Source organism: Balaenoptera acutorostrata, chromosome 9 (assembly GCF_949987535.1).
Source record: "Balaenoptera acutorostrata chromosome 9, mBalAcu1.1, whole genome shotgun sequence".
In the NCBI taxonomy this organism is placed as follows: Eukaryota; Metazoa; Chordata; class Mammalia; order Artiodactyla; family Balaenopteridae; genus Balaenoptera; species Balaenoptera acutorostrata.
Window position 1 is genome coordinate 7942966 of NC_080072.1, and position 12900 is coordinate 7955865.

At 56.3% G+C, this 12900-nt stretch overlaps 1 protein-coding gene across 28 annotated transcripts in view; it reads left to right on the forward strand.

Annotated features, from left to right (window-relative positions):
• The window catches only part of NRXN2 (neurexin 2), a 109085-nt gene extending 96600 nt beyond the window's left edge, over positions 1–12485 (forward strand). For 17 of the 28 annotated variants that reach the window (XM_057553550.1, XM_057553553.1, XM_057553552.1 and 14 more), the window contains one exon: positions 10889–12485. In XM_057553550.1, coding sequence (XP_057409533.1) covers positions 10889–11775 — 887 coding nt within the window. In that variant the 3' untranslated portion in view covers positions 11776–12485. The remainder of the gene's footprint in view (positions 1–10888) is intronic. The other 11 variants (XM_057553558.1, XM_057553559.1, XM_057553565.1 and 8 more) reach the window with 1 other exon arrangement.
• The last annotated feature ends 415 nt before the right edge of the window (positions 12486–12900 follow it).

Consider the following 12900-nt stretch of genomic DNA (forward strand, 5'->3'; position numbering starts at 1 on the left):
GCCCTGAGGTCCTTGGGGGAGCCTCCGGCTGCTGGGCTGGAAAGCCCTCCTCATCCACAGCCAAGGACCAGTGCTTTCTGGACAGACACCCTCCACTGCTGGGGGCTCTCCCCTCCATCTCACTGGGTGATCTCGGCTCAGGGATGCACCCTCACACCCCACCGCTGCTTTGGGAGGCTCTGGGAATCTGGCAGCTTCGACACAGCACTCTCCTTGCACCCGGCTTTTCCCCCTACCTAGTCACTGGTGGGGCTTTCCTATAGGTGGACACAGTACCTCAAGCCCAGGCCTGCGGGGGGTGCCTGTGACAAATGGTCCCCTGAGAGCCCCGGGATGGGACTCTGGGGACAAAAGGCTGTGCGGTCACGAGAAAAGGACCCGGCTTGGCCCTGCTGCACGTGTTTGCACACTCGGGGGTGGGAACTGCCGGGTGACAGGAGGAGCCTCTGCTCTCCCTGGACCCTGCAGATGGCCATGATGCAGGGCCGGGAAGCGCACACTGGGCTACCCCAAGGCCGCATCCTGTCCACCAAAATTCTGGCCTCCCAGCCCCAGCGCAGGGTCTTGTCCGGGGCCTGGGTGTGATGCTGAGCACGTGCACAGGTGGGCCGAGCTCTTTTAGGCTGTGTTGGGACCACGGAGTGAGGAGGAGCTGAAGTGGGCGGGTCAGCTGCCCTCCCCGCATCAAAGGGCCAAGTATGTGAGGGGACAAGGAGGGTGGAGGAGGAATGGAAACTGGGGGATGGGGAGAGGCTGGCGGGCCAGCCCAGCACCCAGCTTTAAAAATAAGAGGGAGGGAGGGCAGAGTGCATGCTTGAGCCCCCAGAGAAAACCGACCCAACCCACAGGCTCCCCTGCAGATGTGCATCGCGTATGTTTGCACCTCCACGCTCATACTGCCCTGAAGTGCTTAAATTGGATTTTTATCTTGATGGGAGGCCAGACAACGACCAAGATGACTCCAAGGTCCCTCAGGTGGATTTAGACTGTGATACACGCCGCCTGCAGAGGGAGGGGACTCAGGCCAGAGCCCTCTTGTGCCCCCAGTGCAGGGACGCTTTTTCTCTAGCAGACGACCAGGACTCCTTGGGCTCCAAGGTCAGCGTCAGAGGTGGAGGCAGCCTGGCTGGAGACAGCAGCTACCCAGGGGCTGACCCCAGGCTCTTTGCACCCCTCTCACCTGCCAGATCTTCCTTCCTGGGTCCAGGTGTGAAGCCTCGGGTCATCCCTGAAACGTTTCACACCTTCCCTTGACTTGGGCCCCTCCATGGACCATAGGTCCCAGCCTCCTCAGCCTGGAGAGCCCATCATCTAGCAGTTATTTTACCTGAGGTTGGCAGCCCAGCCAAGAGTACTGTGTTGATGGACACGGTGTTTAACTTCTTTTGAACGGGAGTGCCTTTATGGGGACCTGCCCCGCCTCGTAGGCAACGTGACCCAACGCCCCTCGCTGCCTTAGCCAGCCTGTCCCACACCTTGTGTTATGCGCCCCGGTAGGAATTGCACCCCTCGAGACACATAGGAAGTGCACACGCAGACTCAGACCCACAGAGGAACCCAGCTACATGCACACTCGTGTCTGACCAGAGGCACGCCCACATCCAGGCACAAACATTTATGGACCTACCAGCAAGCTCACGCACATCCACTTCCACAGGTACTCATGTGTTCAGACCTGAAGGGCACACACACCATTTGTGCCTAGAGCAAAAGAGGCACCAGGTGCTTAGATCTAGAGACACGCACGTATTCAGAGCCCCAGAAGTCCGATGAACACGGACAAACCCATACACATGTGCACATTTTCACAGAGGTACACACGTGTTCTCAGAGCTACGGTCCTGCATGTGTGGACTTAGGGTTCCACACCTAGATGTGGACTCACAGGTGTCTGCCTGTTTAGACACTTACACATGAGCTCAGCTGCACAAGGGTGCACATGCAGCATGTCTTCAACCCACCAAGGCAGTTGCATGTGCTCACAGCTGCACATCCATGCACACACAGACCCCTGAAGCGCACATGTGCACATCCATCGAGGAGTAGACCAGATGTTCAGAATCACATGCACGTGCTCAGAAGCACTTGCATATTTCACACACTCATGAGACACGTACACCTATGTGCTCAGACCCTCGAGGCCCAGGCATACACGAATCCTCAGACTCTCAGAATTCCACATCCACACTCAGCTCACAGAGGCACACACACGTGTACAAATCCACTTGCATCACACGCATGCTCACACATGTGCTCAGGCCACAGAATCCTCCACGTGAGCTCAGACTTACAGACGCTCACAGATGTTTCAGAATCACAGGTGCGTGTGTGCGTGTTCAGAGCAGGCACGTATACAACATGCGCAGACCTTCTGAGATGTAGGCACACCCATGCGCACGTGGGCGTGTGAATTCAGGGATGTACACGTCTGCGCCCAGGCTCACAGAGGTGCATGAGTGTCACAGCACCACCCACGCATACACTGGGGCTCAGACCTACAGTCGCCTGCACATCTGTTCACGTACTCTAAGACACACACATCCTCAAAGGCATACCCTCGCATACCGACGTGTGTGCTGAGAGCCATGAGGGCGCACGTGTGCGCGTCCTCAGGCAGGCTGTGTGTGCCCAGACCCAGGGATCCACGCACACACACACATTTCTTCAGACTCACGGACCTGCGCCCCTGCCCCACCGCCCCAGGAAAGGAGACCCTCGGAGCCCCACCTCAGCTCAGACCTTCCGAGGCTCACTCTGATGTGCATGCCTTATGCTCAGACACACACACACGTGCTCAGACCCCTCAAGGCATGCATACTCGTATTCAGTCCCACGGTGGTGTACACACACGTGAACACACACACACGCAGAGTCAGGCCAACACTGACTCACACGGGCGCTCACAGCTGCTGGTGTACTTACTCATATGCTTAGAGGTACACATGCAGCTCCACATAGAAGGACACTCACATATCCGTGGACCCTCAGGCCAATCACACCTGTTCAGACACAGTGAAATGCGTGCTTCTGTGTTCACCACGTGAGCACACAGACCCACAAGGACCCACACATACGTGTGTACTCAGCTTCATATAAGCCCACGTGTGCTCAGACCCAGAGAAGCAGCCTCATGCACTCAGCCCACGTGTGCCCATCCCTACCGAGGCGTTGCCCCATGCACACATACACAGGGCCTCAGAGGCGTACACATGCTTAATTCCACAGGCACAGACACATTTGCTCAGACCCACACATCTAGCTCAGAATCACAGAGGCACAAATATGTTCAGATCCCAACGTGTCTTAAGGTAACACTAGTTGTTGTAACAGAGAAACTCTCAACACCCGTGGTTAAACACACAGACATTGACTTCTCCTTCACCTAAAGTTATAAACACTGTTCCTGATGGGTGAGCAGCTCTTTTTTTTTTTTTTTTAACATCTTTATTGGAGTATAATTGCTTTACAATGGTGTGTTAGTTGCTGCTGTATAACAAAGTGAATCAGCTATATGTATACATATATCCCCATATCCCCTCCCTCTTGCGTCTCCCTCCCACCCTTCCTATCCCATCCCTCTAGGTGGTCACAAAGCACCAAGCTGATCTCCCCGTGCGATACAGCTGCTTCCCACTAGCTATCTATTTTACATTTGATAGTGTATATATGTCAATGCTACTCTCTTACTTCGTCCCAGCTTACCCTCTCCCCTCCCCATGTCCTCAAGTCCATTCTGTACGTCTGTGTCTTTATTCCTGTCCTGCCTCTAGGTTCATCAGAACCTTTTTTTTTTTTTTTAGATTTCCATATATGTATGTGTTAGCACACTGTATTTGTTTTTCTCTTTCTGACTTACTTCACTCTGTATGACAGACTCTAGGTCCATCCACCTCACTACAAATAACTCAATTTCGTTTCTTTTTATGGCTGAGTAATATTCCATTGTATATATGTGCCACATCTTCTTTATCCATTCATCTGTCGATGGACACTTAGGTGAGCAGCTCTTTTCAGAGCGCCGATTCAGGGCTGGTCTGTCTCCACCTTGAAGCTGCACCATCTTCACCGTGACTTCCCGAGTTGTGGTGGAAGGGGATGAGCAGGGAGGGGCATGAAGGGGAGGGTTTGTGGGCCAGGCCTGGGAGGAAGAGGTGTGCATGGGCCCTGCTGATTCTGTTCTCCAGAGCTCGGTCATGTGGCACGACCTAGCTTCCAGGCAGTCCAGGAGGAAGCAAAAACAGATTTGGTGACCAGCTAGCCATTTATTTGCCACAGTCTGGGCTTTGGGTCACCAACGATCCAGTCCACTGTTCCCCCCACCGACAGAGCACACCCACTCCTCCCCAGGGGAGACACCCGAAGCCCTACCCGGTTAGGATAGTCATCTCAGAGGTGAGGATGTCTGGGAGATGGACCCACTCCATTGGGTCCAGACTTGGCTCCTGGGTACTCATATGTGGTCTGGATACCCATGAACTAAAAGGATAATTGATCTCACTGCCCATACAGCCTAACACACACCCAGAATACCATGATGGGCCAGAGAAAACCACCACCATAAAACCCTGCGTCCAAAGGGAAGGATGGAGGGTGCACGGCAGCTTGTAGTTCCTAGTGTTGGGAAGATCCAGCCAGCAGGCAGCTTGAGGCTCTGCCCTCAGCAGTGGGGAAGTTCCTCCCTGAAACCCCACCTCTGCTGTCTGGGAGAAACCCCCCTGTCCTTTGTCTGGGGCCCTGGTGCTGCCCTCTGGCAGATCCTTCCGAGTCCTTATCCTCCATGGCCATCTCTGGGTGGGTGTTGGGAAAATGACCTCCTTGGAGGTCCCACAGCCTTGATGGCCCTCTTCCTGCTCGTGCGTATTTGGGGGCCCAAAGGTTGTTTTAAGGCTCAAACAGTCAACGGAACGACACTCAAGAGTTCTCTCCTAGACATAATTCTCAAGCCTGTTTATTTCCTTGTTTCTCTGCCCCATCTCTTAATTTAGTGGTGACTATCTTGAGGGCGTTTGAAACAATAGGTGGGGAGACACACCCTTAGTGTGATCCTTGAGGCAAGGCTGAGCCCTGTTTTTCAGGTGGAAGTGTCACTGGGCCACTATCCCTGAAAGCCGTTTCCAGTCTTCTCTCTTAAGATTTGGGGTTTGGGGGCAGTGGTTCTTCTGACACTTGCTGGCCCCACATTTCTGGGCTCTCTCTGGTCCCTTCATCTCTGTTGCAAACGCACCAATTCTTGTCTAACGTTGTCTCTTTCTTGTAATACGTTACCAAACACAGAAAGTAAAAGCCGGCATTGTCGTCCCGACTTTCCTGGCACCTTCCCTTAGTGCCTCGGCCTCAGTAAGCACGTGGCCTGTCCCAAGCAACGGTTGGGGCCAGGTGTCCTGCCGCTGCATTATGTGGTTCTGCATCTTTCCAGCCTCCAAATCCATTTCCTTGAATTGTTACCTGAGGGCCACAGGTTTTTGTTAATGTGACACCCACTTCTGGCTGTGTCTGTATTAGTTAAGGTAACACGTGTTTCTGTAACAGATAACCGCCCCGAATCTCAGTGGGTCCTTCAGGGGAAGTTTCTGACTCAGGTGAAGCCCCACCTGGGTGCTCCTGACCAGCAGGTGGCTCTGCCCCAAGGAGTGCTTGGGGAATCCAGAGTCCTCCCATCTGTCGCTCCTCCATTTCAACATGTGGTTTGCAAGGTCACTGGAAGGAGGAGAAGGAGTGCAGACGATCGGGCACTGGAACTTTTATGGGCCGGTACTGGCACTGCCCACTGCTCACTCCTGTGGCCACACCTAATTGCAAGGGATGCTGGGAAATGTAGTCTCACTGCCCGAGGGAAGGAGGTGGTCACAGAGGCACAACCGCGTGTGTTCAGACCCATGGTGGCATGCTCACATGTTCTCACTGACACATTCATGCATTCACATGCACACATGAGCTCAGACCCAGGCTTAGAGGCAGGCGGACCACACACAAACCACGTACAGAGCACAGGCTCACTCACATGCACGCACGTCCGCTAAGACTTGCTGACACGCATGCTCATGTGCTCAGATACATTGAGGTTCGTGCGCGCGCACACATGCACACACGCACACACATGCTTAGAGACACATGCCCAGGTGCGCAGAAACAGACCCTCAGAGGGTTGGGTGCACGTGCGTGCACACAGTAGGCGCTTCACCGTCTCTGACCTTGACTCCACCTTGGCGTTTGCCCTTGCTGTGTGTGGGTTTCCGGGTGGGGAGGGGTGGTACCCTTCAGGCCACTGCACACAGTTGCACAGATTGTTCTCTGCTGGAACAGGTGAGTAAGGGCTGAAATCTAGCCAGTGCTCCGCTTGCCAAGCTGTGTGTCCTGCGCCCTGGAGCGGGGCTGTGTCCACCAGGAGAACAGAATGCCTTTTTCCAGTTTTGCACAGAGATACTGTTTGCCAAATCGTGCACCTGCAGGGCTGTGGCCACACTGAGGGGCTGCCGTGTTTCTAATCCACACGAAATGCCCTGTGGACTAGTGGCCTTCTTGCCGTCACAGCCTGGGCAGGGCACCCAGCGTTGGCGGATGAGGCCTCAGGCAGCTGATTGCTTAGTCTCTGACGCTCAGCCTCAGTTCTAGATGCTTCTTTGGGGGTGGGCACATCTTGCTTGGGTGGGAATGGGGTTCTTGGGTAGATTTTCAGTCAAGGGCCTTCTTTGCCCTAAAGGCAGAAAGGGCCCAGCTTGCTTGCCCAGCAGCCCCCAGAGGCAGGGGAGCTGGGGGAGGAGGGTGCTTGGGAATGGCTTGTGGTCTCCTTGGCCAGAATGGAATTCCTTTTAGTAAGCGGAACTGACATGCACTGAAATTCAATTTAGGAGCAGAGGGTGGGTGGCGTCTATGATAAGTGCTCCTGTGAATATTTCCCAAATGCTGCAGCTGCCTGAAGTGGGGGAGGGGAGGGAGGCTGCCCAGGGTCCTTATCAGACCCCCAGGGGCACCCCATCCCAATGTGCACCCCTGGCATAGAGCTGGACCCAGGGTCCCAGGCACCATGAGTCTTCATGAGTCTGCACCCCCAAAAGCCCAGAGGGAGGGGCGGCCTGGGGAGCCCCCAGTTGGACTTCTGCAGTGAGAAATCTCTGAGGGTCCCTCCCCTCCTCCAGGCCCCACTAACTCCTCATTGGGGCAAGCTTGCCTGACCCTTCCTGCATGACCCCAGGAAAATCTGGTACCCTACTTTGTGTGTGACTTCACTGCCACAGAGCCCAGGCCGACCTGAGTGAGAGCTGGGGAAGGAAGGCAGCGTGGGGTCTCAGTAGTGTGTCATCTTGTGGTGAAGGGTGTAGGGCCCAGGGAGGAAGTGGCGGGGAGGTGCAGGTTGATGTTCAGGGCCAGGAGAAGGGGACACCAAGGGGCAGTTGTGGCAGCGTGGGGGATGTGAGTGAGGGCAGGACACCCTCAGGAGATGCTGTCAAAGCCTCGGGCCAGGGAAAGTCCCCAAAGGAGCTGGGGACGCAGGGCCAGGACCAAGACCCAGAGATGGAGGCCAGGAATTGGCTGGGGTTGAAGGGCAGGGCCAAGAAGTCAATATGACCAGGCCTGGGAGGGCTCTGGAAGCAGGGTTGGGGGAAGCAGGAGGCTGCACAGGGGGACCATGGGAGCCTGTGTGTCCCAAGGACCTAAGGAACCAGTGAGTTGGGGCAAATGGTTGTCGGTTGCGGGGGTGGGGTGGGGCGCTCAGCTGAGTAGGATTTGTCTGTGGTCCAAGGCCTGAAGCCCCCGTACACCCTCATCTACTGGGGAGGTGAGCAAAAGGATAGAAAGCCAAGGTCTGCGCCCTGATTGGCCTGATCAGCCCCTCTGGGCCATGATGTGTCCCCAGCAAGGGCCTTCCCTGGCAGTGAGTCCAAACCTGTGTGCCTCCAGGACAGAATAGGGACAAGGTGTCAGAGGCACCCAAGGAAGGGTGGAGCCTCTGGAGGTCTGCCTGGAAGAGGAGGTATTTGGTTGGATTCAAAGGATGAATGAGATATCAGCAGGGGAAAGGTGTTCTGAACAGAAGGCAAAGGTCAGGAAGGGGGCAGGTGGTGTGGGCCAGCAGTGAGGACCCCAGATGTGTTCAGGGTCCACACAGGGAAGGGAACCTTGTCATGGTTGCGTCCAGATGCCACCACTCGAAGGGCTACCAGCCTCCTCCTGAGACCTAACAGCTGAGTTTGCCACTTACGCAGGGGTCAGGCTGCTGGGCCATCCTTGGTGGGTCTAGGGCTCAGTGGGGATGGGAGGACAAGCTATGTTCATCCATAGGCTGGAATCCAGGCCTTGGCCTCACCCTGGGCCTGGAGCCCAATACCCTAATTTTATAGATGAGGCAATTGAGGCCCAGAAAATGAAAGAAACTTGCCCACAGTCACACAGGAATTAATGACAGAACAGGTCTTGGCCTCCCACATTAAAATCCAAGCCAAGAGTCAAGCAGCCTAGCAGATTCCTGCAGGCGTGGGGAGGATGAGTCAGGCCTTCCGGGGCTCCTTGTGAGACTTGGCCCTCGCCTGGCCTCTGAGAGCCACAGAAGGGACTGGATAGTCTATTCATTCATGTAGCCTGACGGTGACACCTGGAGGACCCTGGAAGTCCTGCCCGCCCCAGGCCTCAGCATCCTCCTCCATAAAAAGCCGGGGTTGCACAGTCCCAGCCCCACAAAACATGCTTCTCTGCTCTTGGCTCAGTTTTCCAGTGTGGCTGAGCCGGTGGAAGGCCAGGTGCCCCGAGGCTTCACCATCTGGGGTGCAGGTGAGCCCCTCTCCAGGGGGAGATTGGAGCCTGGTGGGGAGAGCAGCCTGAGGAGCTCAGCAAGGCTGTGAGTTCAATAGCAAGATCTTGGCTGAGCTGGCTAGTGTGGCCAAGGACAGCTCTGCCAGATTGCTGGAGCTCATGATCTGAAGGATCAGCAGAGGTGTTTGAACAGCAGGGCGGAGACCAGAGCGCTTTGGGTTGGGGGAGGAGGCGAAGAGGTGCCAAGGTGTGGTGGTGGTGGCACATGGCTGGCCTGGATGCACTGGGGCAGAGGGGTCTGTCGGTGAAGCCCTGAGAAGCCGCCCATGGAGCGGGTGGGAGGCTTGTGGTGTGATCTCTGAAGATCAAACCCTGCAGAGAGACCAGGGAGCTGCACTCAGATGGGGGCGGGGCTTGAGCTCTGCTGGAGGGAGAGCTAGAGAGGAAACCTACAGCCCCTACCAGGCCCAGAGCTGCCCCTCCAAGAGGAGGGAGCCCTTCCACCAGCCACCTAGACCCAGGGCTGCAGCTCTCTTCTACCCCAGAGCAGTGGGTTGCAGTGCTTTCGTTTGAGAGGGAGCCCAGGGGGCTGATGGGAGTTGTAGTTGTTGACCCAGGGGCTGATGAGAATTGTGGTCCACACCTCTGTAAGGACTAATGGGAGTTGTAATTCTCACTCTCTGGGGCTGATGGGAATTGCAGTTTTGGCCCAGGGGACCCCAGTTATCAGACCTAGGGAGTGAGGAGACCTACACCCCCACCCCAAAGGCCCTCCCCAGTAGTTCTCCTGGGCCCTATATTAGCAAGTGCATCCTTCCCAGATGGCTGTGTATGTATTTTCTTTTCTTTTTTTGCTTTCTCCTTCTTTCCGTTGTTTTATTATTGTTTTAACAATAATAAGAGGGCCAGAGGCCGTCAAGCCCTGGCCAGGTCCTGGCGGCCCATGGGGGTTCTGGGGAGGGGGAGGGGGGAAGTCAGTGGGGGTCAGAGGTGGAGGGTGAAGAAAGAGAAAGTTGGGGATTTAGGGTTAGCTCAAGAATCATGTGTCCCTGCCCAATTCCCTCACTCACTCCCTGTCCTTCCTCACCTCCTTACCTCGACATGGCTTCTCACCACCACTCCCAAAGTCCTATAGGACAGGACCCTCCTCCAATGTGCCTGTGTCTCCCTGCCAGCTCTTCCTCATGGACCTCATCACCTCCCACCTTCAGTTCTCCTCTCCCCATGACCAACCTGCAGTTAGCCTTCAAAGCCCCTTCCCATGATCATCCCCTCCCAAGTCCTCTCGCCCATGAGGCAATTCCTACACAGCTGACTGCCATGTACCTCCTCCCCAAGCCTTCCTTCCCACTGCTCCCTCTGTCCCCCACACGCTGACACCAAGTGGTGGTAACAGTTCCTCAACGCCAGCCTTCACTGTGCAAATTTCAGCTTTGTGTTTAATGAGGGGGAGAGGGCACAAGTGAGGGAGGAGAGAGAATATTCTGGAGGAAGCAAGTTGTTCAGGGAGAGAAGAGTGAGGGAGGGAGATACCAAACAGATAGACAGGAAACGTTGTACGGAAAAGTTGTTTTTTTCTTATTTTTTCCGGGAGAACCCGCTTACACAGCTCTGTTTGTAATTTTTTTCTTCATGCTAAAATCACACGGCCTATTTGTTGATGTAAGTTGCCTGAATTCCGTGGTATGCTATCTTCTTTTTTAAAAACAAAAGAAAAAAAAAAAGAAAAAAAAGAGAAAAACCCAGAAAAAACCCTAAAAGATATTGTTGTTAGGTTTGTTTAAATGCTGCTCTCGTATCTGTTTTTAAAGCCTTAAGCCAGTAGAGTTCTTTTTTTTTTTCCATTTCTTTTCTATTTCCTTTCCTTTCTTTTCCTTTTGGTTTCTTAAGACAAACAAAAAACCAAAACCCAGAGAGCCACAGAGCCCGTGCGTGGGGTGCCCAGGGCATCCGAGCCGCTGCCCGCTTAAAGCGCAGTGCTCCGGCCGGCTGGCGGGCGGGCCCAGCCCGCTCTAGTCTCCGCCAAAGCCAATTGGAACCGATTTGGGTGTGTGAGGCTGTTGTTTCTCTCTCTGTGCCGGCCGCCTGCACCCCGGCCCTCGCTGACGCCCTGTCTTTTCTCTTCTCTCTCTTGTTCTAGGAGGAGAGTTAATATTGCCCATTATCACGGAGGACTCCTTAGACCCCCCTCCCGTGGCCACCCGATCCCCCTTCGTGCCCCCACCCCCCACCTTCTACCCCTTCCTCACGGGCGTGGGTGCCACCCAAGACACCCTGCCCCCGCCCGCGGCCCGCCGCCCGCCCGTCGGGGGCCCATGCCAGGCCGAGCAGGACGACAGCGACTGCGAGGAGCCTATCGAGGCCTCGGGCTTTGCCTCCGGGGAGGTCTTTGACTCCAGCCTCCCCCCCACGGACGACGAGGACTTTTACACCACCTTTCCCCTGGTCACGGACCGCACCACCCTCCTCTCCCCCCGCAAACCCGCTCCCCGGCCCAACCTCAGGACAGATGGGGCCACGGGCGCCCCTGGGGTGCTGCTCGCCCCCTCCGCCCCGGCCCCCAACCTGCCAGCGGGCAAAATGAACCACCGAGACCCGCTGCAGCCCCTGCTGGAGAACCCACCCCTGGGGCCCGGGGCCCCCACGTCCTTCGAGCCGCGGAGGCCCCCTCCCCTGCGCCCTGGCGTGACCTCCGCCCCCGGCTTCCCCCATCTGCCCACAGCCAACCCCACGGGGCCTGGGGAGCGGGGCCCGCCGGGCGCAGTGGAGGTGATCCGGGAGTCCAGCAGCACCACGGGCATGGTGGTGGGCATCGTGGCGGCCGCGGCGCTCTGCATCCTCATCCTCCTCTACGCCATGTACAAGTACCGCAACCGCGACGAGGGCTCCTACCAGGTGGACCAGAGCCGGAACTACATCAGTAACTCGGCCCAGAGCAACGGGGCGGTGGTGAAAGAGAAGGCCCCGGCTGCCCCCAAGACGCCCAGCAAGGCCAAGAAGAACAAAGACAAGGAGTATTACGTCTGAGCCCCCCGGCACCGCGCCCCACTGCCAGCTGCCCCTCCCGGGAGGGCCCGAGAGGAGGGTGCGGCCCTCTCCCTGCCGGGGCCCTGGGGACCCACTCCCTGGCTGCCTCAGACTTCTCCCACGAAGAGGAAACGCAAAAAAATGAAAAAAAAAAAAAAAAAAGGAAAACCCCGTGCTCGTCCCCTTCCTCCTGCCGTCCGTCCGGCGCGGAGTCATCGTGCGTCCTGGGGCTGTCTGTCCCTCTCAGCTCTGCGCCCATCGGGCAGGGCACGTGCTCACAGCCCTGGGTTGATTTATTTTTTTAAGGGGGGTAGTTTTATTTTGGTGGGGTTGGGAGGGAAGGAAGACTGGGGGTTTTGTACAGTGTCAACTACTCGTCCTGTTCATTTTCCTCCATTTTTCTTCCTCCTCCTTCTGTTCCCCCAGCCTTCCTTCTCTTCCCAAGCCCTCCAGTCCCCACCCCAGGCTTGCTGTGTCTCTCTGTCCCCACCCTCCTTCCCCACTTCTCCTTTTTGTGTGTGTCTGGTTTCCCCCTTCCTTTCCTCCCTTTGGGTTTCCAGAGTCGGTGGGAGAAGGGCGGGAGGGTGGGCGGAGCGTCCCAGCGGGGGCGGGGCCGGGATGGCCCCGAGAGCCATGGCTCCGCCCACCAGGAGGAGGCGCCTGCCTGGTTCCGCCCAGGGAAGGGGCTCGGGCCTGGGAAGACCTGTTCTGTTGTGTGCCGCCGGGCGACGTGCATTGATGGGGAAGCTGCTGGAGGAGCAGGGTGGGGGGCGGGTGGGAGGGGAAAGGCAAATGCAGATATATATTGAAGACAATTAATCTAGATATCGCGAGCAGCAGCCTGTGGCACCCATTGGGCGCGGGCAGCAGGGAAGAGAGGGAGCTAGGCATTACCCGCGTACTGCTGGGGTCACTTCTCTGCCCACAGGCTCCCTGCTCCCCCAGTTTTGTTTTTTTTTTCTCTCTTTGTTAACAAATGTGTCTGAGTCTTGGAAAACACCCCAACCCCGGAAATGTGTGGGAAAAGAAAACAAAAACTTTCCAAATCCAACTGTCCTGTGCAGTTTGTTCGGGTTGGGTGCTGTTGGGACATTGGTCCGAGCTCTGGGCTGGGGTCTGGGTGCA